Source organism: Ostrea edulis, chromosome 2, assembly GCF_947568905.1.
Source record: "Ostrea edulis chromosome 2, xbOstEdul1.1, whole genome shotgun sequence".
In the NCBI taxonomy this organism is placed as follows: domain Eukaryota; kingdom Metazoa; phylum Mollusca; class Bivalvia; order Ostreida; family Ostreidae; genus Ostrea; species Ostrea edulis.
Window position 1 is genome coordinate 61,431,894 of NC_079165.1, and position 27,659 is coordinate 61,459,552.

At 35.6% G+C, this 27,659-nt stretch overlaps 1 protein-coding gene across 2 annotated transcripts; it reads left to right on the forward strand.

Moving 5' to 3' along the window:
- The first annotated feature begins 3,104 nt into the window (after positions 1 to 3,104).
- Positions 3,105 to 26,946, forward strand: LOC125681281 (transcriptional regulator Kaiso-like). Of its 2 annotated transcripts, none has more exons than XM_048921304.2 (5): positions 3,105 to 3,346; positions 11,435 to 12,945; positions 13,744 to 13,828; positions 14,103 to 14,282; positions 26,467 to 26,946. In XM_048921304.2, the coding sequence occupies exons 1-5, from the start codon at positions 3,196 to 3,198 to the stop codon at positions 26,757 to 26,759; spliced, it is 2,220 nt and encodes a 739-aa protein (XP_048777261.2). In that variant the 5' UTR covers positions 3,105 to 3,195; the 3' UTR covers positions 26,760 to 26,946. The 2 variants fall into 2 exon arrangements, with proteins under 2 accessions (XP_048777261.2, XP_048777262.2); XM_048921305.2 differs by lacking the exon at positions 3,105 to 3,346 and adding an exon at positions 5,255 to 6,152.
- Positions 26,947 to 27,659: the final 713 nt, after the last annotated feature.

Genomic DNA, 27,659 nt, shown 5'->3' on the forward strand with positions numbered 1-27,659 from the left:
TTTTCTAAAAATATGAAACGGTTAATGGTGTAAACTGTATAAGGCGTATTCTGATATTTTGTGTGTCATGGGCAGTAACTCGAAAACTTGTATCTAGTCGATTCTCATCTAACCATCGTACATATTTTGTATATACACCTGTGTATAGTGTTAGTATTAGAAACGTGTATGGTAACATATATCTAACATCATTTTATTTATTTTGTATGATACATATATGGTTTCCTTTTCCTCTTTCTATATTTCATAACTTCCAGATCCATGGGTAAAATTATTTTATATTCTAGCAACTTGTATTTCATTCACGTTGACCGTAAAATGAAATACATTGAAGTAAATATAAAAATGACAAAGAAACGAAATTGAAATTGAAAATTTCGACAGATAGATATATACAGTAGATGGATATAAAGCACTAGGTTCCAAAAAATACTCGATACCTAGAAGTGTCGTATCCACAAAGTAGATGTAATTCACTCTCCTCGGAATTCACTTTGATGTAGACTTAAAAAAATATTCCAAAAATTAAATTATGAACCAAAGTTAACACAGATGATGACCAGTGGAGTAGAATATAACTAACACCAATAGGAAGGATAACTGTACTTAAAAACTTATAAGATAACCAAAAAAAAAAATCCTAAATTCAATGTATCCAATATAGACATTGCATTAATAGAATTTTGGCTACTAACACTTTCCTTTATAACATTAAGAGGAAGGATACAGAAAGCTGTACTCTTTGTAAATTGGAAGCAGAAGAATTGGAACACATCTGGGGATGTGTGAATGTTCAATATTATTATTTTTTTAAGTAGATACAAGGTCAAATACAAAAAATATATAAAACACTGAAAATGACCAACGGCACAAACAATCAGATTATCAAATTAGGATAACCCGTCCATTCTTCAGGACAAACGAATACATAGTAAAAGATGCACAAAAAATGTTAACAACCGTAAATTTTGTTTTTAGCTTGTTTTCTAGGGACTGAGCTAGGTCATGCCCTGTATACGTCCAATGAATTGATCCACAGCGCGGGATGTAATAATGATTGACTTCGAGTTAATTAATGATGGTAATCAGTGAAAAATGAGCAAGATACCCAATGAAATTCATACTTATGCTCTGTGAATAAATTAGAAAAAATGACAGAGTAAAAAGGACAAAAAAGTAAACAATTAATGTGGACCAAGTAATGAAACAGAGGGATAGCAGTCTAGAACGTCCAATAATCATCAGAAATATACCCGTACTGGTCAATGTCTTAAGCAGAAAGATAAAATAGACTTGTTATTATAATAAAATTACAGGGGGAAAATGATGAAAGGGTTTCGACTTTGTCTTTTAAAAAAAGGCCCAACGTGAACTGGTGGAGTATTCTGTCATAAAGGGGGTATTCAAAACGTTGAAAAACTAGAGTGGCACCGAAGTTTGTAAACCATTACATGTAATCTAGCGAACTAGCATGTAAAACTAGTAAACAGGTTTTTAAGCTAGAAATTAAAAGGCAAATACGACTGAGGTGTTGAATAAACGAATAGTTTGGTAACATTTAGTTAGCATCTATCCATCCTGGTGATACTTTGAGGGTTGAATGAGAACTTGTTGATTATAAACTGACAATTTAAAGGACACATCTCATGTTTTCAAAGTATACAAAATTACATGCATTTGGTCTTCTTTATGCTTATAGTAATTAATTCTGATAGTTCTTTCGCCGAAATTTTGCGACAATTAACCACAATACAGACTTAAATCTAAGCCCCTATTTCAAAAATTGCGAAAGTAAATATGCATATCGCAAGATTTGAATTTCATCGCTTTCAAACTCGAAAACTACGCAAAATATTTCATTTAAAACACATTTAAAGTAGTTTAGGCATGAAAAGAATTAAATTTGCTGAAAAAATGGAAAAGTTTAGAAACATGCGTTGTGTCCTATTAAAAGACCTAAATGTGATCATAAAGTTGCTTCAAATTGTTACGCAATTTATTCACAATTTCCTGTACAAGATTACACAATTAAAACTTTTTTATTTCAGATTTTATAGCACTAATTTTGCTCTGCGTTACCTGCGTTGAAATATAAAATGATATATTATTTCACGTAATTAATACCTACTTGTATTGTGTAGCATATTTCTGAGAACTCGTGCCTAAACCCCTTGTGATAATTATACTACAATGATCTAATCGAATTAACAACTACGATTATCATCTGTGGGATAATGACATCGATATCTCATAATGAATGATGATATTAATGTTTCAGAAAATTGTATATATGTTACCAGTATTGTTTTACCTGGATGTCTTTTCAAGCCTACTCATTTTATTTTATAGCGCGTCACTAATAAAGATGATCCCAGATGGGTTTTATATCACCTGTTTATTGTTGCTGTTACAAAGTGACACAATATCTGCATTGGACATTTTATTTTACATCCCACTGTGATCGACGGAAACTTTCATTTCGTACATCATCGTCATTAATTTGATTTCTCCCTCGCCGATAGACATTCTCACCGCGGGGAGCGGATATTGGAAGCTTCCCTAATTTATAACTGTGTATCTGTCTTTTCAAAACCCAATGCTAAATTACACATTAAACCCGTGTTGCTGTAGCAGCTTTGTCTCCCGAGTCGTTTACTTAATATCCCTGGTTTCCTTTTTATTATGTGTAAATTTGATGGCAGAATTCAAGGATGTGCATTGGCGACCTGAATGAAATTCAGACGTGAAAAATTAATCACCTTTCCACGATAATTTCTCTCTAAGGGAAAGAAAGTTAGTATTTGTTCCAGTGACACTTCAAAGCTTAATTAAATTAATGCATTTTTCACAGGAACAGTCATTCCCAATATTTGTATTTGTATATTGACATGCTAAATAAAATAGGGGGGAAAGCAAATACGCACTTTTCAGACAATGGTCGTAGAAGCTTTTATTTGTCTACCATTGTAGTGTCTCCCCATCCGTTTAATTCAACCGTTTTCTCATCACATAGAATTACCGCTACGTGAGAGAAAATCGAATTTACATAACAATACCGTATCAGCGCTAACTGGATAGATCGGTCTCTGCGCGTGCGCATCCGAGATTATCAAAATGAAAGGCGCTTATTACAAACACAATAACAGTCCGTGGAAACGTGTTTATTGATGTGACCACGACCGCACGAGTGTACCAATGCATAGCATGCCCCGGACGTTCCTGGTTCGTCGAGGTGAACCGACATCTGGACGAAACGACAGTTATCAGCCGGGAAACAGAAAACACTGCCTGTCAGACGCTGTTGCGGAGACAGGTGATTCCATGATGCCTGGCACACGAATTTTCGGTGAGTACCATTCATTAACAGTTAAAGATCAGACCAGGTCGGCAAAATACCATAGCTGGTTTTGAATTTAGAGAATTTCTTCATGCGATTAGCAGTAAAATGATAGGGCCTCACACCGATCCAATTTCTAAGAGTGAGGAATTAATTAACGAAGTCATTATCATTGAAATCGTGCCCAGGGTTGGGGTCAGTACATCGCTTGCCGCAGTAGTTATTCCAGTTTATTAGATGTGTTCTTGTCAGACGGGCTTCTGAGCTGGTCTTGTGCCCGTTTTTCTGGTTACACATGTTAAGCCTGAGGATCGATGTAATACATATTTTATCAGTATTTGTTAAATTCCAGTTTTATCAATCAGTACAAAACACATGTACCTATCTAAGTGATCAGTTCTAATTTTTCATACATACCTTCAGGGGAAAATGCAACATATTAGATCAGTTAGTTTTAATTTCTTCATCATTTTAATGAAATGACATGTTTTCTTGCTTGGCACTTCTATCTGATTGCAGTGTACAAATTTCGATAACTATAACATGATAAAAATGCCATGACACACACAAAACATGTATTTTGTTTTGTTTTTGGGTTTTTAAAAAAAAATAAATAAAAACCATACTTTTTCAATCCAGTTTATATTTGGCTACTTGGCGGTTAATTTTGAAAAGTGAATTATTTATCATTGGTATCGACAGCATCTGCCTTTGTGGTTGTCATTGCGACACAGGAATATATCGATTTGATATCGAAGTAACCGAAAACATGCAACATTATCCGTTAAAAAAAATCAATATCGTTATTTAAAACGCGGATACTCTTTATTTCATCATAATGAAAACAGGTTGCTGATGAATAATTAAGTAACGCTGCTAATTTTTAATCAACACATTCATGTGTTAGTAAGGAGGGAATTCCCATCTTCTTTCCTATCTTAGTATTCGAATGGAAATTGGAAAATATAAAAGGTGTCAAAATAAATCTACTTTGGCACAATATTGGATTAAAAGATAGATGCTAATTTAATCTCAAGATAAGTAAATCACCAGGTAAACAGGGGGAATATTGCGTGTATGATTTCCGTAGAAACGACTCCAGATAGGCCCCTAAGTCACCATTAGTATACCAATGGCGTTGAATAGTTGATCAGAACCACGATAAGGCAAGAGCGAGACGACTTAATGGACTATTCTGTAAATTAAGACCCATAATATACTATCTTTATTCGGGTCCCTAATTGTAGCAACAGACATGTTAAAGAAGAGATAGGTGGTTATAGATGGCAAACAAATACTGCGTCTGAACAACAAAACCTTGATCAGATGACACGTGTAAAGCCTGACCGTCAGTTCCCCGCTAACCACATGTGGACATCAGTTTATAACAAAAATAAAGTTTTGCTTTAATGTCTAATTCACCTGACAGCTAATTGAAAATGAAACATCTATTTTTACATTTTCTCATTTCACTCTCGAAACAGCTTAATCCAATTTTCTTTCAACCTGGGTTCTTATTTACACCTTTCTCTATTTTTCTTCCGCTCATAAAAGTAATGTGGGTTTTATTCTTTCATTCAAGAAGTAACAGTTGTTCTTTTCATCTAAAGAAAAGACTTGTAGGGGCCGAGTTTTGCTCCGTCGCCCCTCAATTCTTTCGGGTAATTAGTCTATCTGCCTATCGCGCCATTACGCCACGCTTTATGCTGAAGAAACTGCCCCGAACTATTTCCAACGGCTACCACTAGGAAGCTCTGTTATTTTTCACAAGTTTGTATTTTGGTTGGAAATGAAATTGCGTAAGGTTCATTTGGCGGGTTCGATCGGCCATTAAAAGACAACGTGCGTGACGCGTCAATTAGCTATCAATATGGAGAATAAATGATGTGTTAACAAGAAAAGATCAATAGAATGCGAGAAGCGGGGTTATTGACGAAATGCGTGTTTATTTATCTTCATTAACATGTATAGGCATTTGCAGGTGAAAAAATATGGCCAGTTACTTATCTATAAAAAATAAACAAAACTCGCCAGGGTTTCTCGTTGTTAATCAGGATGTGATATCAATAATGCCCATTTATAGGTTCTTTATTTTATTATTGTGATCGGCGAGAAGAAAAAAAACTTATAGTGTAATTTGAACTGAGAGTAGACTAAGAAATTGGTTTAAATCAGCTTTCTGTTATTTTACGAGATAATTTATGTGTATAAATGATCACGTCACGGGATGCGTGTGATGTCTGTTTTCTGTATTGCATAATTGTAATACAAGTCAACGCGCAAGTCGGTTGTTAAATTGCGAACATCTGCCCACACCGTAGAGATATTATAAAAGGATACAACAGTCGTACTAAATTTCTTCAGGTACACCGTGAATGAAATATAATAACTAGTAGAAAATTTATGGGTTCATTATAAAAGCTGTAAAAATGTTAACGGTACTCTATCGAATGACAAGTGGTTTTAATAACGGGCTCAATACTGGTTCTAAGAACATCATAAGAAGTCCCGCGCCTCGACTAGCCCATAGCTAATATCATTAACGATTAAATCAATCAATCTATATACTAAAACAGATATCAAGTTTAATGTAAACCAGTTCACAACTGTTTTCATAAACAATGAGATTAAACGTATTTATTGGACATCGTAAATAATTCGACCCACACCTGTACCCTCACGCTCACCCCAGGGGGCTGATTCCTGTGTATACAAGTTTATGATGCTCTGGTCGTTCATCAGAGTAAGTTCTGATTATGACAATCATTTCATCCAGAGACTTTGGATTTTCCGGACACGAGCACTTCATGTTTACGTAAGTTTTTTTTTTTTTTTTTTAGGTTTTTTTTTGTTTTTGTTTTTTGTTTGGTCTGTTTTATATAACTGTCAAATATACGAGAAAATTTACAAAATCATTTGTACTCAGTTTTATATTACATAAAATGAATATTTATCATTGATACATGATCATGAACTCATCAAATGTATTTCATTTTAATTCACGTAACTGTATTTTATTCGACAATTATCAGACCCCCCCACCCCCCACCCCAAATCAACAACAGTAAGTCGATTTGTGTATCCTCTTTAATTATTCCGCCCCGTCTGGTTTTGGAATTTAGATTTCCGTTACCGTGTCATTGTTAAGGACAAAAAATCACGTCTCCATGAATGAAACACCCGGTTTGATTCTCTAAATTTGATGGAATTAAAGCAGTTACTGGTTAATACACCTGTCGCGTGCTCAGCAAATCAGAGCTTAGTAGGTCAACTTCTGCTACTCTTAAGGCCATGTTTTTATTTTTCAATGTTATACCATCTGTAGCAAATATGTATCGGAGCAACCTGACAGTCAGATTTAGATAGCTGTAAAACCATGTCGCCGGATTTTCTGGGTGAGTGAGAGGTGAGGAGCTATTCACACCTGTTGCCTCACAGGTAATGAATTTGATTAGGGCTAGAAATGTTAGGTATTTCTTTGTACACTTTTTTGGCACCACTTTGCCTGGACCTTATACCAGTGAATCATGAATATCATTGTTTCATTCTCTAAATATTGTACATGTATATACAGGTATAACTACAGTAACTGTATATATAGGTATATAACTACAGTAACTATATACAGGTGGGGGAGGGGGCTTTTTCAACGACGTTCCTTTTCCGTTATTTCTACATGCAAAGTTAGTTATTTTCATATTCAAAGTAAGATATATTATGTAAACCCCACCCCTTTTTGAAGAAAAATATGTCGGACTATATATCCTCCAGGATATTTAGGATTTTGTATTTGGGCAAAGTAAGTTATTTCTAATTGCTTGTCACCTCCCCCCTCCCTGGAAAAACGGTGCTTCGTGCCTGATATAAATGTAGTACATGTATATTGATGAAATACATTTTAATTTCGAAATCACTTCTAGATGAATATACAGCGGGTAACGTTAAATACTATGTATTACATTTTATGACAAAATGTATATAAATCTATTATAATAATAGAATTTTTTATAACATAAAAAATCTACTCCTCTGGCAGGGGCTGGGGGAGGGTGCTACTTCTGGCAGGGGAGGGGGCTACTTAGCATGTAGTACTGTTTCTCTTATATGTATACCCAATATCTTGGAAATCTTATTGTATAACCAAAGGGTAAACCTTTCTCGTATCTGATTACATCATATCAAATGGTTTCGAAACACTATTAAAGTGGCGCCCCGTTCACATGCACCTTTTTAAGCATGTTATGTAAATTTTACACGTTCGCTGGTTTTACACCCGGGTGTATTTTTGGCTCATGTGAACGGGTGGAAAGCAATACTCACAAGTTCAGTATTTTTACTCCTAGTGCAAACTTTGCATCTAGTAAGACTAGGTGCAAATTAATTTTTACATGAGTAAATTTACTCATGATGTGCTTTCAGTCATGTGAACACATATCAAAATTTACATTTATGTGCAAGTATTGAAAGTGTCTATAGTACTGTGCATCGTTTTCTTGATAAATGCATCATATCCTGTCCTAGAAAAATATGGCAGTGACCTTCTGCTGTGCCTTATTATCTAAATAGTATTTGAACAAGAAAAGACAAAAACTATGGCTACATAACAAGGAAATGTCCGTCGTCTTTTTCTTTGTCTTCAAAATGCATCCATACTGCTTGGAAATTGTCAACTTTGTACTTATTTATACAGTTTTCTAGGTCATTGATCTCACCGCAAAAATTACATTTACACACCAGGAGTACAATCTGCATAATTCAAGAAATGTACAGTAGAACTAGATGATGCCGGTATCAGCAGCTGAATTATAATTATTTAGTTTAGGTTTCATACGGTTTTTCTCTGCTTCTAACTTATCTATTGTAAATGAATCAACAGAAAACTAGTCAGTGATACTAATAATACGTACATACAATTACATGTCGTTGCGTATTTCACACCTCCCTTTCTTTATTGGTTTGGGAGGGGCGAGGTAATTATCAGTTATCGGCAATATTTCAGTTAGTCATGGTGATGGATCTAGCAATGTTGATATGGGGTTCCAGCCTTTTACCACAAAAAAGGGAGGGGCAAAAAAAAAGGGGGGGGGGTCTCAGATCGTATAGCTTTGTTAGGTCACCTGAGTTTACTCAGTTGCAATCGGTTGTCGTCCGTCGTCGTCCGTCGTGCGTTAACAATTGAACATTTTTAACTTCTTCTTAATAACTACCAGTCCAATTCTTTTCAAATATGGTATGAAGCATCATTGGGACAAGGGGGACATAAATTGTAAAGTTCAGGACTCCAGCATCCCTGGGGCCCATGGGGCGAGGCAAAAACTGCCCAAAATTGACCAATTTTCAAAAATCTTCTTCTCAAGAACCACAAACATATAAGAAAAACTAAATGCATGGTGATGTAGAGCAGGAAGGCCTCTACCAAAATTGTAAATTTCATGATCCCGGGGTAGGGGTTCTGACCCCAGGGCAGGGGCCAAACTTTGTATATAGTGTTTATGTGTAAAACACTTAAATAACATCTTCTTTAGTGCTATTGATACTAAATTGAGAGTAAATAGATATTTATAAAGAGCAAGTAGTCCTTTACCAAAATTGTGAATTTGATGATCCCAGGAGTAGGGGTTTTGGCATCAGGATGGGGCCAAAATGGTCAGTTATTAAATGTGTGAAGAATAACCAATTTTAACTTCTTGATAACTATCATTCCAATTCTTTTCAAATTTAGCATAAAACATATTTGGAACAACGGGAACATAAATTGTAAAGTTCAGGATTCCTGCACCCCTGGGGCCTTAGGGGCAGGGCAAAAACTGCCCAAAATTGACCAATTTTCAAAAATCTTCTCAAGAACCACACACATGTAAGAAAAACTAAATGCATGGTGATGTAGAACAGGAAGGCCTCTACCAAAATTGTAAATTTCATGATCCCCAGGTTAGGGGTTCTGAACCCAGGGCGGGGCCAAACTTGATATATAGTGTTTATGTGTAAAACACTTAAATAACATCTTCTTTAGTGTGGTTGATACTATGTTAACACTAAATAGATATTTAAAAAGAACAGGTAGTCCTTTACCAAAATTGTAAATTTGATGATCCCAGGGGTAGGGTTTTGGTATCAGGGTGGGGCCAAAACGGTCAGTTATTAAATGTGTGAACAATAGCCATTTTTAACTTCTTGATAACTATCATTCCAATTCTTTTCATATTTGGTATGAAGCATATTTGGAACAAGGGGGACATAAATTGTAAATTTCATGATCCCCGAGGTAGTGGTTCTGACCCCAGGGCGGGGCCAAACTTGGTATATAGTGCTAAATGGATAGAGCAGGTAGTCTTTTACCAAAATTGTAAATTTTATTTTCTCAAGAGTACTGGTAAGGGTTCTGACCCCAGGGTGGGGCCAAACTTAGTATATAGTATGTATGTGTAAGTTTGCTGATACTGTATAAAATCTAAATGCATACTTAGAGATAGCAGAAAAGGATGTACAAAAAATGGTGAATTTCATAACCCAAGGTTATGACTTTAGGATGAGTCCAAATTAGTCATATCTTTTGATATTTTAATGTTAATACACTTATTATTTAAAGCCTTTCATCAGTGTATGCACTTCTGAGGGCAGTGAAGGTTTAAGAACACATCTTGTTTATACTGTTGCTGAACATTAGAATTTAGCTTAGATATTCAAAACAGGAAATGTTTTCTAGATTCCATTGCCCATGGAAGTAGTGATACCTTTTCATTTCTATTCAGGTGACCGATAAGGCCTGTGGGAGTAGTGATACTTTTTCACTAGTATTCAGGTGACTGATAAGGCCTGTGGGAGTAGTGATACTTTTTCACTAGTATTCAGGTGACTGATAAGGCCTGTGGAAGTAGTGATACTTTTTCACTAGTATTCAGGTGACTGATAAGGCCTGTGGGAGTAGTGATACTTTTTCACTAGTATTCAGGTGACCGATAAGGCCCGTGGGAGTAGTGATACTTTTTCACTAGTATTCAGGTGACCGATAAGGCCTGTGAAAGTAGTGATACTTTTTCACTAGTATTCAGGTGACCGATAAGGCCCGTGGGAGTAGTGATACTTTTTCACTAGTATTCAGGTGACCGATAAGGCCTGTGGGCCTCTTGTTTCATAAAGTTATAGGATATGATAATACAAATATGAACATTATTTACTAGATATTGTAAAAATGGAAGTCTGAAAGTTATGATTGAAAAGTTTATGCATACATGTATTACAATTTCGTTTATGTTTATAAGTGCGTGTATTTTAACACGTGCTAATACTAATATGATATATATGCGTTCCTGCGTTATTTCGAAAATCTCCGGCCTATAGATCTATTTGCCTTTTGTCGATGTTGTCGAAATTGATTTCAATTCGTGCATTCATAGAGAAAGAAAACAAAATCATATACATGTATACCCAATGCCTTGATTGATTGATTGTATATCGTTTAACTCTTTCACTCATATGGAGACGTCACCATTGTCGGTGAAGGGCTGCAAAATTTAGGCCTATGCTCGGCTCTTACGGCCTTTGAGCAGGGAGGGATCTTTACACATGTACATGCCACACCTGCTGTGACATGGGACCTCGGATTTTGCGGTCTCCTCCGAAGGATCGCCCCATTTAGTCCCCTTTTACGACAAGCAAGGGGTACTGAGGACCTATTCTAACCCGAATCCCCACGGGACACCCAATGCTTTCCAATGGCTTCAAAACCTTTATGATGAAAAATAGACCCCGTGATAAGAAGCATGTGTTTTGGAATCCTCTAGTTTGCAAGACAAAGTAGTTACGCTCCTATTGATCGTTGTTTTTACTTCCATTTTGGGACAACGATCTTGAAAATGTATAAAACAAAAGTAGAAAATTAATTGATTTTCTCATAAGTAAAGGATTTGCCTGTAGGTTTCGCTCTACAATATGCATATCATAGTACTCTCATTACACATACCGTAATGCAAAATTAGATAATTCTGTTGCAAATAGAATGACAAAGACACTGTCAACATATTGTTTTTAATTCAAGAAAACCGAATCAGTCTCAATTTTGCATCTTTTTTCCCCATTCTTCTTTGAATTTGACAGAGCAAGTGAACATCAGACAGGGAAATTCTACACAGAGAACTACCAGAGTAATGAAACCTCTTCAGGAAAGAAACCATTCCAATAAACAGGACTATCCAAAAACATTGAAGCCTGGTGTTGCTGACTCTCACCAATCCTCGCTGGATATCCTTGCGACAGCGGCGGCACAGTGTGCTCCATCAGAAAATACCGATCTTCATGACCACGACATAAATTCAGAGGATGGTGTTACTGACACTGAAAACATTCCTTTAAACCCTCATCAAAAACTTCCGTCATTTGCAACTTTGGCATACAATATTGCTAGACAAGAAAGAGAAAATCTGAATATTCCACGATCAAGAAATATGTCTGCTTCATCACAGTCTAGTTTGGTTGCAGATCGTACGAAGAAATCGCCGAGGAAAAATGCAGCTAAATATACCCAGTCTGTGACCCAAGGGAAGGAAAATATCCCTACATCAACGAATGGTAAAAGCAGACTCGCACAAATGCCATTCAGAGAGACGCTGAACGTATTAACTCAAGTCAAACACAACACCAACGTCAGAGATGCGAGTCCTTCTGATGCTACCAATGGAATTCCAGTGACGACAACTGAAGCCGCTTCAGTGAGAGTTAATAAACACTCCTCTAAAAGTCCAAGTAAAGAAGTAAAAACTGCTGTAAAGCCCAAAATTTGGAATCCTATTTTTCATGAGTACACACCGAAGAAAGAACTCTCAAAGACAGACGTAAAAGTAAAGACTGAACCCGTTTCTGATAGTCCCGGGGAAACTTCATCAAATTCAAATACCGTCTCTTACGGTAGCGATGTGAAAAAGTCTGTTGCGTCTGAAAGAAATCTCATTAAACACAGTGTAGAATCCATGATTAAGAAAGATCTACCGTCTTCAGACAATCACAACACAATCACAGGGGATCTGACCATTAAGCGCCTACTACCGAAGCATGAAGAGGAACCTACTGCCAAGAAAATAAAACTAGACGAAAATATCGTGCCTACTACTCCACAAACAACCAATCCTCTTACCGAGACCAAAATTCCATCCAAATTCCCAATTGCCATCCAAGAATTCCCTTTGTACAAGATTTCTGCGACGCCACCTATATCTCCTTATTTTTCGCGTGGGTTCGAACCTTCACCTAAAACTTTTGCCGACGTCGCACTGCGACCTTTGATGCCAAATATGCAACTCCGTACTTTCTCTCCCTTCAGTCCGTCATTTGGGAGAGCAGATAACGTGATTGCCACAGAGATGCATAAATCGCCGCCACAGGTTACATGTAAAATAGCTTCAATGTCATCACAGAATATGTTAGACACGCCTTTGAAACAATCTGTAGCACCTGTTCGCGTGTATGCATCTACACCAATGACGTCATCATTACGAGAATCGCCGATGTTCCGACCTACCGATTCTGTATTCAAAATGGAAACCAAACCATCAGTTACGAGGGTACTTGCACCAACATTTAAAGACAGTGAAAATTTGCCCCTCACAAACGAGGTAAGGAAGTTCCTATTTTGTTTTCCATTTCGATCTCATTAACTCTCTGTCAACGCATTTTTACTGTCCTTGAGATTACAGTAAATTTCATTTGCCAAGTAAAGACACTTAAAAGAATGAAAAAGATAAAGATTACTAATTTTTAAATAACAGTCAGCGGGAGCATGTGCCATGTTTACCATGCTACTATGATAGTGGCAAAGAAATTATCAGAGATTTGATTGATTTGAACATATCTTATTGTATCATTGCATATTATACAAAATATTCGAACACAAGTTCTTTCAACTTACGTGGTTCTCACCTTAAATACATCGGTCAATATACTAATTACTATGGTGAATAGACATAATTATTTCATAGTTACATAATTGGTTGTATCAATGTGTTTACGATAAATTTATTGACAGTTGTGGGCATTAAATAAATACAAGTGAATGGAAACAAATAATGAAAAATTGCAAATACAAAATGAAAAACTACGAACTAAAATGGGGAAAAATACAAACAAAATTGAAGAAATAGTACGATCAAAAGCTGAAAAAATGCGAACAAATCGTAGATATACATATACTTTTACATGTAGAGTAATTTTGAAGAATTTATTTAGGTTCTCAGTGGACTGATATCTAAATTTTTAAAGCATTTTAATTTTAACATCGGTGTATATTTATATAGATGAGAGGTGTGATGAATCCAGAAAGAGAGGGGATTTTACCACCACCGGACAAAAAGACTTTCGTTTTCCTAAGGCAATTCTGATGAGATTTTTTAATATCGTGCTTGTTGAATTTTCAGGTAGAGGTAGTAAATGGCGGCTTTGGAATCAAGAATCCCTCATATCGTGCACCCAAACCCTCTGATATCACAAATATTCAACCAGGTAATACAGAGACAACTTTAGTGCCTTTGTAAACAAAACCGCGAGAGGAACGTCTGTGATACAATTACTTCACAAATAACAGATGTACATTTTCCAACGCGTGTCACAGATTTGTTTTTCAAGTGCTCTTTAAAATTGTAAAATATTATTTAATAGAATTTTTAAATCTTTTCAATATGGCCTACAATTAAGCCATCTGTTACTTTCGAAGTTTGATTACCTGTACCTTTAAAGATGGACTTTAAATGCTGAATGTTTTGATTTCTTTGTCCAGATTCGGAGACCGGAAAAGGCAAATACGAATGCAAGATCTGTTCTAAGGCGTTTGGTTTGCAGCGGCTACTGAACCGCCACCTTAAGTGTCACAGTGATGTCAAAAGATACCTATGTACCTTCTGTGGTAAAGGTTTCAATGACACCTTTGATTTAAAACGCCACACGAGAATTCACACAGGTAATGAAGTAATTTTGCTTGGTAGATTGCTCCCATTACATGTTCGTACACTACATGTGAGAATTCATATTGTGTCTGTCCGTCCGTCTGTACATATGTAAGTAACAGCTTGATTTTCTAATACTAACTGATCTTTAACAATGAAACTCCACGTGAAGAGAATGACTTAAGGATGATCACTATAAGGTACCAAAGGTCAACGCTAGTAGTTTACATATATGAGATATGGTTTCTGAATGAAATGCTGTTAGGTAAAGGTCACATGGTAAGAGATGGAACGATTTCTGGATGCTGTTTGAGCTTCAGCTATCTCCCGTGAAGGTTTTCCATTAGTTAAGGATTACCCTTATTATCTTAGATCTAAGGTCGAGATCACTAGGTCTCTTATGGTAAGGGAGATCATTTTGAATCGTCGAAATGAAACTTCACGTGAAGATTCTCCATAATTAAGCAATGACCCTATTGCGTTTTGGATCATCATATTAAATATCATGAGGAACTGGGTTTTTTTATATCTCAATACTCAATTGTATACTTACCGATACCAAATACTATTTGAGCTTCAGCTTCACATGAATGGTCTCCATGACTACGGATGACGCTATTGACTTTAGGTCATAAGCTTAAAGTTTTAAATTCGTATGGTAAGAAATCTATTACATTGGTATCTCAAATACTTATTAAAGGTTATACAATGCCACACACGGATAACCTCTATCACTTTTGAGATTAGGGGGTTAACGGACAAGGTCACCAGGCTACATAAGGTTGGTTGGGTGCATATTGAGTCCCTCTTGAGAATTTTTTACTCATATGGAGACATTACCATTGCCGGTGAAGGGCTGCACAATTAGGGCCTATGCATGGCGCTTACGGCCATTGAGCACGGGGGGGGGGGGGGGGGGGGGGGGGGGGGGGGGGGGGGGGGTCTTTATCGTGCCACACCTGCTGTGACACGGGAACTCGGTTTTTGCTGTCTCATCCGAAGGAACGTCCCATTTAGTCGCCTCAAGCAAGGGGTACTGAGGACCTATTCTAACCCGGATCCCCACGGGATTTATAAGGTAACAAATAGATGTTTTGCACACTCGGTGCCGCCATATTTAATTACCTAATTATATATGCGTGTCAAAGGTCATGGGGGGAAAACGACGTAATCATGGACGCAGCCTTTTGACAAATCAACGATGTATGCTTTTCCCCCCAAAGTTTTTAATGATTTATCTCTTATATTATGATAGAATTTGTTTACATAATAGATAAAGAGGACCAAAGGTTTACTTTAACATATCTTTTATGGAAAAGTTCCTTTCTAGAATTTCTATGAGAAACTATTTATTGGCACTAAAGTTGCTTTTCATACCCATGTTTGAAGATTCCATTTCATAATAAACAATCATTTTTACACTAAAAATCTTAATTCTGAATTGCACAAAAATGTAAAATTTCGATAATAGAGTCTACCCCTCTACCGACTACTGGACCCATTGTATTGTGATGTTTTTAGGGGCAGGGGGGTATTCATTATTAATCCCTTCTCTACCGTAGCGGTCAAATTGACCGGTGGCGCGTAAAAACAGGGCAACGCAAAAGGAGTGCCTCTAAATCTTTGAAACTACGGTCATAAGATATATGATCTATATATCATATTTTTGGAAATTTCCTCTATTTTTTGACTATGTAAAAATCAATAAACTAAGTAAAGCCATTAAATTAAAAAAAGCATTTAAAGTGAAGGATGGTTTCATCTAAATATGACGTAACGCTTTTTCGCAAGGTCATTTTCCCCCTCGATATGATTTTTTTAAATTTTCCTTATGAATTCAATATTTTTTATATACCTTGACAAACTTTATAAGAAATTATTCCCTGTCCCAATTCCTAACAAAATTATATGTCATATCCCTATCCCAAATTGTGATACATGTAGATTTTATTCGATGTAAAAATATTGTCATTTAGTCTTTAAAAACCTCTAAAATGTGCCGGTAGAAAAAGGGTTAATGGTAATTTTACAAAGAAAATAGATTATAATGCAATAAAACAAATCACGTCAGTATTATCCAGGCACATCATAGCGTCCCTTATGAAGGGGAGGGGGGGGGGGTACAAAATATAAATATTGACAACTACTACGATCTATACAGATAATATTTTTAAAAAGGAAATTTTACCCCCCCCCCAAAAAGGGTGGCGAGATTATACGCACGACGACAAATTTTGAAAATCACTTGTAGTCTATATAGTTAGTGAAAGTCAGGAATAATTCAGGGCTTTTCCAACCCCCTTCTCTCCTTACACTCGTCAAATATACCTCCATCTCTTTACATTCGTCTAATACAAACCCTCCTTTCTTAGAATCGTCAAATCCCCCCCTCCTTTTCCTTACACTTGTCTCACACACCCCTTTCTCCTTACACTCGCAAAGAGAAGTCGGTTGTTTAAATCAGACTGCTGAAAATGGATAGACTAACAGTTGGGTATTGGGTGGTGAACCTAAATTGCCTGGTTTATAATTAGTATCCTTATTATTTGCAATAAAGTTTCTAGCTTTAATATATATAGGCCTACATATGTTATACCTAAAAGTGAACTTGAACTGGTCATTTGTCAAAGTTAGAGATAAATTAAATAATTGTGTAGACATCTCGTTTTTTTTTTAATTGTCAGAAGCTTATAAGATTTAAAATCATACAAATGAAATATATTTCTCACTCTTTCTCATGGGCAAGTAGAAGAAATTTATAATTGGGAAAAGAATATCGTGCGGATAGGAGCTCTAATGATGCTGATAGACACTTTAAAAAAACAAACAACCAAACAACTCGTAAAACTTAATTTAATCCAAACTTCAAAATCCTTAATTGTGTGAGGGGTGACTTAATTCATAGGTTCAAACTTAATTACTACTAAGTACTGCATACCACAGAAGAGAGGGAGAAGAGGGGGGAGGGGGTATGCCGATAAATCAAACCACTTTGTCATTTTAAAAGAAAAAAGACAGATTGTCAATAAAATTATTGAACTGTTATCACTTGTCTATGCAATGTACTACTTCACTGGGTTAATTTTAGAGAGCTAATGACTGTAATTCGATAGAAAACATCGCAAGTGAAAGTAGCGATCGCGAGCAGACATAAACAACCTATACTTCACCAGCTCAAATTAAACAAATGTGAATGAAACATTCTAATCTGCAACTCTTAGTGGTAACTTTAAAGTGTATTTTTTACGAATGTTATATTTTTATCATCTGACATATGTCTCACCCGTAAAATGTTGGTGAGCAGCCGTCGTCGTTAGTCTCGTGCAACCAGACGCTCTGCTTTTCCCGTAAATATCCGAAGAGCAGAGAGTCTGGTAAAGATACGTGATAACGTTTGTAACGTCAGAACGAGGCTTACCAAAATTTCGGTATTTAATTTGATTGGTTGATTCAACACACCTTCAAAATAACGACTACCGTAGAAATTTGTAATAGATTGAATTTGCCGTTTAAGCTTAAGGATTTACAACTAGAGTGTTTATAAAAACTTTTGTAAGAGGAAAGGATTTATTTGCTGTTCTACCGACGGAAAATGGTAAAACCGTTTTATCAAAATTACTTTAAGAGGCAAAAGTGAAAGTACAATTTCCAGCTGACAAAGAGCGTAATTTCTTTTTATTGTACATGTAGTAATGATTTTCCCCAATAGTATCACTAATGAAGGATCAACAAATTAGCATCAAATTTCGGAATTGACTGTTTATGTCAGAGAGAATCAAACGGAAACTAAATTAGCGCTCCCTAGCGGTAACAGTTATTATCGCGTGTCTTTACCAGACTCTCTGCTCGTCGGAGATTTACGGAGACAGCCGAGTGTCTGGTTGAACGAGACTACCGTCGTCGTTCGCTGTTTCACATTGACAAAGGACCCGGATGTAAGATTTTTTTTTCCATGACCTTTTGACCTAGCATGACGTTAGAGTGTGCAAAATATCTATTGTCTCTGAATGTTACTGGTCTCAGTTAGCACTGAAACTTCGTAAGAAAAGCCTTCCTACCCCCCCCCCCCCCTTCCCGTGTTTTTTTTTTTTTAAAAGTGCACCAAGTATAACTTGACGCTGGGAGACTGGATTTGTTTGTTTTAACAGCATGTTCATGAATATACCATATCCACTCGATAAAATGTCAACCAATACTGTATTTGATGTTTTAGGTGGAATATTTTCGGTAGCAGAAAGTCATTTGTGTGATTTACAGACTTTTGTATTTTCAGCGCAGAATTTAACTTTTAAACAGATCATACATTATATAGATCCAGAATTATCTCGTAATTGTACATGTACTAATATGAATATATTTAAAAAATTATCACAAACTAAAAAGTGACGTCAAAACGGGTTTTTTTTTAATGATAAACTTTCTACATTTCATGGAGGAAATCATTGTGTAAAAGTTTAACAGTTGTACATCAGTAAACTATTCAGATATAAAGTTTAGACAACCGGAATATAGAGGTTTTTATAATAGGCCGCGATCCTTCCATCACATTAAATGGAGCAGTTTAAGATTGTAAAGTATAGAAATGAGTTTGTTAGATTCTGCGTTACATTTGAGTAGATATATTGACTGTTATTGCCATGAACCATTTATGCAGGTAACACATGATTTTACATGAAAAAAGTTACTGGGTGTAGTTGAATTTTAAGGTCATAGGATACCCGAGATTTGGGACGCATCAAATAAAGTACTAGTGGTATTTTGTTGTGTTAACGTGGGGTTTTCTATTATTTAACCAAGAACAATGTAAATCGTTCATTATTGATACATGAAATACACTAATAAAAAGACATTTATGAAGGATTTCAAAAAAAAAAAGTTGGGGTAATATTTTTCTGTTGAATTTTCAAGTCAAAATTTGCTAATAATGCACAAATAAAGGTGGTTTCATTGGGAAATTTTATGGTAACTATTGGTAAATATTGAAACATTTACAAATATATTTTTTTTAAATTCCTGAACCATCAGATATGAGTATCGTATGTCCTTAAACGCAAACTGGTCAAATTCATTCTCCTAGTTCAATGAATACAATGTTATTTTTTCTTCTTACCTTTTATGTCATGTATTCATATTTAGGTAATAATTTTATCACTAATTAGGTGTGTCTTATGCTATTTTTTTTCCCCCTTTTCCTTTTGTATCGTATTCGTGTTTTAATTTTATGTTTGTGTATATGTTTTAATGCAGGACCACAATGGAAACTAGCTATATGCTAATCTGTGTTATCCTGGATAAATAAAGGCTATTATTATTATTATTATTATAACCCCTTTCTTGATTTTGTTGTTATCCATAAAACTTACTTTCAACCCTACAATTATACACAACACAATGTTAATATGTATATGATTTTGTTTCATTCGACATGCTGATACATGTAATTCATTTCTAAGTAATAAACCACTTCATATTGAACGGAAACTGCATGACATGTCACCTAAGAAACCTCCACTAACATTATTTCACGAAATTTAACCTGTGGAATACAATCCATAATTCAAAATCCGACTATTCAGTTATATGCCCAAGAATAGAAATTGAAAATTCTCCTGTATTACAGACTTCTTTAACTGTGTATATAACTGAACTGTTTGATTTTGAAGTTTAGTTTATTCAGCTAACATGCACTTTAACAACCATGTTTATTAAACAATACACCCTTAACAAGATTATGGCCCTTTTAAAAAAACAATCTTATGACTAAACTAAAAATTCACAAACACTATTATTTCTTTATATCCCATCTCTTCCAGACTTCTTGAATTAAGATGTTGGTTGTTGTTTTTTTTATCTTAGTCGTAAGATGGTTTGTTTTTCTTTTCCATATAAATCAGATTCTTATTACAACTAATACACTCATAAAAACAAGCACATATCTAAGGATAGTTTGAGATGATAAGTAGGTTTCTATCATGGATTTATTTTTCACCAGATATGATCTTTATCATTCATATAACAAAGATAATATTCTTAAACCGATTAGACACCTTTTTTGTGTTTCAAAATTCTAACGCGTGCTTTCGTGTGTGTTATAACAGACGACCGATTTTAACATTCATTCTCTGATATCAGAAAATCTATTTTTTGATATTAAGAAATGGTGTCAGATCTCAAGATATTGATGTTTTGATATAAGAAAATATTTTTATAGTATTAGTATTAAAATTGATATCTCGATATCATAAAATTAAAAGGTGAAGACAGCAAACAGTGATCAATCTGCTAATTCCTATAAAGAATAGAAACTTAAGAGTAGGGTAAACACGGACCTCTGGACACGCCAGATGTTCCAAGGAGGAGTAAGTATCCTCTGTCAACCAGTCACACCCGCCGTGAGCCCTATATCTTGATCAGGTAAACGGAGAAATCCGTAGTCAAAATCAGTATGTAAAGAATGGCCTAACAATTGGTTTATCAGACAACATTTGACCCAATGACAGGTTATATTTGTAAATTAGACCGTTATAACGACCATAGAATTTGCGAAATGCTGACTTTGAACAAGATTGTGGAAACCCCTGTAACATCAACGGTTCAGGTGAGCTTTTCTGATCGCTTTTTGTCCGCCGTCTGTCTGTCCGTCTGTCTGTCTGTCCGTCTGTCGGTCTGTCTGTTAAACTTTTCACATTTTCGACTTCTTCTCCAGAACCACTGGGCCAATTTCAACCAAACATGGCCAAAAGCATCCTTGGGTGAAGGGCTTTCAAGTTTGTTCAAATGAAGGGCCATGTCCCTTTCAAAGGGGAGATAATCACAAAAATGCAAAAATAGGGTGTTGTCATTTAAAAATCTTCTCAAGAACCACTGGGCCAGAAGAGCTGAAATTTATCTGAAAGCTTCGTGACATACTGCAGATTCAAGTTTGTTCAAATCATGGCCCCCGGTGGTAGGATGGGGCCACAAGGGGGGATCAAAGTTTTACATACAAATATATAGGAAAAATCTTTTAAAAATCTTCTTCTCAAGAACCACTGAGCCAGAAAAGCTGAATTTTACATGGAAACTTTCTGACATAGTGCAGATTCAAGTTTGTTCAAATCATGGCAAGGAGGGATCAAAGTTTTACATACAAATATATAGGGGAAAACTTTAAAAATCTTCTCAAGAACCACTAAGCCAGAAAAGCTGAGATTTACATGAAAGCTTCCTGACATAATGCAGATTCAAGTTTGTTCAAATCATGGGCTCCGGGGGTTGGATGCCCGCGGGCCACAAGGGGGATCAAAGTTTTACATACAAATATATAGGAAAAATCTTTTTCTCAATAACCACTGAGCCAGAAAAGCTGATTTTTACATGAAAACTTTCTGACATAGTGCAGATTCAAGTTTGTTCAAATCATGGCCCCGGGGTAGGATGGGGCCACAAGGGGGGATCAAAGTTTTACATACAAATATATAGGGAAAAACTTTAAAAATCTTCTTCTCAAGAACCACTGAGTCAGAAAAGCTGATTTTTACATGAAAACTTTCTGACATAGTGCAGATTCAAGTTTGTTCAAATCATGGCCCCCGGAAATAGGATGGGACCCCAAGAGGGGATCAAAGTTTTGCACACAAATATATAGGGAAAAACTTCTTCTCAAGAACCACTAAGCCAGAAAAGCTGAGATTTACATGAAAGCTTCCTGATATAATGCAGATTCAAGTTTGTTCAAATCATGGGCCCCGGGGGGTTGGATGGGGCCACAATAGGGGATCAAAGTTTTACATACAAATATATAGGAAAAATCTTTAAAAATCTTCTTCTCAAGAACCACTGAGCCAGAAAAGCTGATTTTTACATGAAAACTTTCTGACATAGTGCAGATTCAAGTTTGTTCAAATCATGGCCCCCCCCGGGGGGGGGGGTAGAATGGGGCCACAAGCGGGGGGGGGGTCAAAGTTTTACATACAAATATAGGAAAAAGCTTTAAAAATCTTCTTCTCAAGAACCATTGGGCCAAAGAAGTTGACATTTACATGAAAGCTTTCTGACATAGTGTAGATTCAAGTTTGCAAAGGGTAGTTTGGGCCATAATAGGGACTATTAGGTTTTACATGCAAATATATATGGAAAGTCTTCAGATATGGGCCAAGGTGACTCAGGTGAGCGATGTGGCCCATGGGCCTCTTGTTATTTTGTTGTTTTGATATCTAAAATCGATTTCTTGAAATCAGAAATTCAACAGAAATGACTGCCAAGATATTAATAAGTTTGTATCTTGATTTTTAAAAAACGAGACCCATGTACATGTATATGATATTAATTATAATATTCATTTATGATCCTTAGCTCAAAAGCACTAGCCAAGTGGACTGCACTCGTTTTTTGCTCAAAGCAGGCAAATCAGAACAAGTTTGAGAATAGAAAATGTCATTTATATAGTAAATGACGAAAAGTATATACAGTACAGGGGGTCATTAAAACCAAGTAAAAATTAAGATCAGATGCTGCAAATGACTAGATGACCCCCTGTTACATACATCTATAAAATCTCTGATTTAAGATGGCAAAATGAATAAACTAATATATCAAATTCGTCAGTAACATTCGGTTGCAGGATTCTTCCTATAAGAAGATACTTTTTCGAGGTGACGTAAGTCAGCCTCGTATGTCAGACCCCAGCTTCAATGGCGCCCTGTTTTAATCACTACCATTTGCGAAATCACTTTGAAATTTAATATAAGAAATTTGTTGTCACATATGCTAATGCAACGTAAAAGCTGTCACAATTCACTTTGAGATTGATATAGGATCCATATGTTTACCCTCTACGATAAGCGAGTTAAATAAGAATTTATGAAATCGCAATTTTTATCCCTTCGATATGAAACAAAGTTCACACATCAAAAGGAATCGCGAATTAGTGTTTAGGTTTGTAAACAAGATCAAAATTATTTGTCGTTTGCCAACATTTTATTCCAAGATCTTAGAAAAACAGAATTGGACTGTAGGAAACGATTTGCATTGCTTCTGTATTCATTCGCATTTTCACATATAGACGGGGAAAACATGGTCTATTTTTCTCTAGGAATTCTGGGTAAACAGCTGTCTCCTCTTATGTCTGAAAATTATATTAATTAGCCGATTTATCGCCTATCAAAAAATAGTTCACATTGATACTATGTTCCATTTTTATTAAACTGTTATATATAAATTCTGTTTTATGTCAGATTGAAGAAGTCTTCCTTGTATGTGATCTGTTGTATTTATCAAGCAGAAATTGTGTGTAATTAGAATTTTAATATTAAACTCTGCACTATTTCTCTGTATCCATACGCGCCACGCTATCCTGTTTATCAACAAGGAGAAAATGTCTTGCCTGAGAGAACTGTTATATTCTTGCCAACGCATTAACTCAAGGTAATCAGGGCCGTGAGTTAACCTTCAATTTGGAGGAGACAGGAAATTAGGCGGGGGTCTGGGGGCCGCCCAGGCCCCCAGACGCTGAGCACATTTTGTGCACACTGAACACGTTTCGTGCAAAATCCTTGATTCTAGGGCCTTCTAAGATGTTACTTGACTAACTCATTCTAAAAGAAAGATTTGGAATGCTTTTTAAGGGAGGTATCATGTTCTTAGTTATTGGAAACAACATAAATTCTAATGAACTTTAAATTTTAATTTTTTTTTGGCTCAAAAGTTGGAGGAGGCAGCTGCCTCCTCCGCCTCCATGTAATGTACAGCCCTGGGTAATTATCTGAAACCCAATGTGTTAATTTCGTACAATTTTACCAAAATATTTCTTTTGGACGCATTTTTTGAGATTTTAATACTAAATCTGGGTGTAAACATGTAATCTTCGATCGAAAGGGCCGAGCGCCATTTCCCGCGCTCTTTCATGGTCAAGTCAGATAACTGTAAACATTGATTAAGAAATATAAATGAACGTGTTTTTGTGAATATATTTGTTATTCAAGAAAAGAACTCCATTGGAAGTAATATATTGGAAATCAAGTTTACATTTCTTTGTCACGAAATATGATTTATCTCAAGAGTTGAATGAATTATCTCAAGAGTTGACACTTGTTTTCAAGAGTTGATATTTCAAGAGTGGAAATTTTCTTGGACTGGTTTAACTTTGACTCAAGAATTGAATGAGTTATTTCAAGAGTTGACAGTTGTTGTCGTCATCAGATATGAAGGGTAGCAAAAAAAGAAAAAATCATCAAAGGGAGAGCCCAAAATCTGTCAAAAAAAGAAAAAGTCACAATGTAAGAAAAGATCCCATAATTTTGAAGTGCGTGTCTGCCAACTTTCATCAAGGGTCAGAAACTTTCTCAGAATATAGCAGAGGTAAACAATGTGTAGCAAATTCACTTGTGTGCATTGCATTTAATGCAGTTAACCAAAAATTGTTTGGAGATTGGGATGCGAATGATATTCATTTTGTTCTCGAAAAAGGTGATGTTTTATACAAGCATGCAAGACAGGCCTGTCCACATGAACATCTTAACCCAGAGGACTTGCCCAAAAATGTTTGCATTCAAAATCAGTTGCTTCATGTGTCTGGTTTACCAGTTTATGCAGGGGAAATACAATCCACTTTTAAAGATAACGGCCCTTTCCTCTCTCTTGCTACAGCACTGAATTTATGCTTTGCAAATACCAAAGATGGAGGTATATTTATATGCAATGGCAGTTCTGTTGCTGTATTCTGCTCAGGCAATCTGTTCCATGTTTTCGATCCACATGCACGTGATGCAAACGCAAATGTTAAGGCAGACGGTTGCTCTGTTTTGTTGACAGTCAGTGGTTTTTCAAATTTACAAGCTCTTTTGAGAAAGCTCTTTGGGCGTGAAGAGGGTGCAGCTTTTGAATTGTATGTAGTTTCAATGGCAAATGTAGAAATGATGCCTCTTGTCCAAAGACATGTCCAAAGACAAGCTGAAGTCACTGCCAAACGTCACCTCGTTTCAGTACCTTCAGTACTTTGATTGGATATTGTAACTGTATTTATATTAATAAATTAGAGCGGGAGCAATTAACACGTGTGCCTCGCATTTTATGTTATCACAAATTCGATATTTTAGATACAGAAAAATAAAGAATATCATGATTTTGGGAAATTATTTTCGGATTTTCGATATCGTAAAATGTTACATATTTTTATATCCAAAAATGGGGAAAATTACAGAACATTTTCTGATATCACGAAACGCTTTTTGATATCAAATAGTCGATTTTGTTTTTATTACTAAATCATTTCTTTAAAATCAAGAAATATATTTTAAGATATAATTTTTTTTATTGTTTATCCGACTTCGAAATTATTTTTTCATTTGAAAAATGTTTCAAAATCTGTTAATTTTTAAAAAAAAAATTCTGATCTAAGGATGATTTGTTATCAATAAATCGAAAAATAAACTATTTGATATCACAAATGAGTGTGATATCAGAAAATGATTTTACTATTATACTATACAAATATCGGCTTTGATATAGCACCCAAAATAGTTACTCAGAAAGCCATCGATCAAGTCACTGCAATTTATTTTCTTTTTTCATTGTCATAGGATACCCAAGATTTTGAACACATGCAATGGAGTAGGATTTGGTTATGTTTACGTAGGATTTTCTATTATTTGATCAAATAACAATGTGATCGGTTATTGATACACAAAATGCAGCAATAGAAGGGCGTTTTTTGAAAGATTTTAATTTTGGGGTAGGCCTAATGTGTTTCCATTGAATTCCAAAGTAAAGATTTGTGAATAATGCAAAAATAAAGGTGGCTTCATTGGAAAATGTTCTGAAAAATGTGGGTTTTTAGCAATATTAAACTATTTACAAGTACATGTACATTGTACATGTAGTTTTACAAAATTCTACGACAAATTGTTTAGGGTATCCTATGTCCTTGCGTAAAACGAAAAGTATTGTTCACACAATTTTATGAATCCTTTAACGTATTAATATACAGACACTGGAATTACAGAGATGTAAAATCATACAACACTATCTGAAATATTTATGGCGGATTTTATTTCAACGCGGCATAGAAACAGTAATCACTGGAAATATCTTTTGCGCCATACCACCCTTTTTTTTTTCTTTTTTTTTTTTTTTTTACACAACTTCTATGTATTAGCAGTTAGCGGTATAAATATTATGACACATACTTCTATTATAATCGTATTTTATTTTGTGTTTAAGGAGTGAAGCCGTATTCCTGTAGCGAGTGTGACAGGTCATTCACACAAAGGTGTTCCCTGGAATCACACTGTCGCAAAGTTCACAACATGGACATTAACTACGCCTACAAACAGAGGAGAAACAAGATTTACGTATGCGAGGAGTGTGGACATTCCACACCGAATACGAGTAAACATTTTGTGCACCTCCGAGAAAACCACCCGAACAATCCTGCGCTCACAAAATGTCATGACAGACGCCAGTTCAAATTCTCCATGGAAAATCAACAGAATGTGCATTTACCGCGAACGTGATCAAGAACTTGACAGGCTATTACCCAAAATGTTTACCGAACTGAAGAGAAGCTTTAATTGAATAGCGTGTGTATTATCGTCTAGTCATTCTCGCGACTTGTACAGTTTTATTGTAAATGGTGCTAAATGTCCACGTAACGAAGTGTGAATGGTTGCATGTTCAGTAGTAAATTATTGCTAACAAAAATGTTCGCTTCTTGTGTTAATGAAGGTGCGCAGTTTACCGGATATAGCGGTAATTGGCAACATGGTCTTCCTTAACTATGAACCCGGGTAGAATCGTTGTTAGATGTATGCTCCCGCCATAGAAGGGCTCGGGCAAATAGTCTGTTACCCCTACCGTCCGTCATTCCGTCATCGTTGGGTTTTCAGACTTTGGGGTTTTTGTTATTGTTATATATGTATTTGTTTTTTGTTTTGTTTTGCTGTGTTTGTAGGTACTGAGCTAAGACCACAGAACATTAACTGGCAAGATTGGAAATATACAGCGATCGTGATAAAAACACTTGACATCACAAATGAAAAGGACAGGCACGAATGTGAAAAGATTAGATTGAAATTGAGTTTTTGAAGTGAATCTGAATCCATTCTCAGCTACTACATGTACATGTATACCATTACCAATATAATGGGTATCAGGCGCAAACATGTGATGTCTTCCGAAAATGCATCGATTCTTGTAATAAATTTGAAGACATATATTTGAATATTATAACCCTCGTAAAAAGTTATAGTATGTCGCTTCACAAAAATAAAAACAATATTCCATAGGTTTTTGAAGAGAGCATTGCTAAAATGTTTCTGTGTGTTAATTTTTCAAAGATAATTTGCAATGAGCAGGAAATCCATTTGCCAGTTATATTTTGTTGTTTCTACAACATACAATTTATTGATATATAT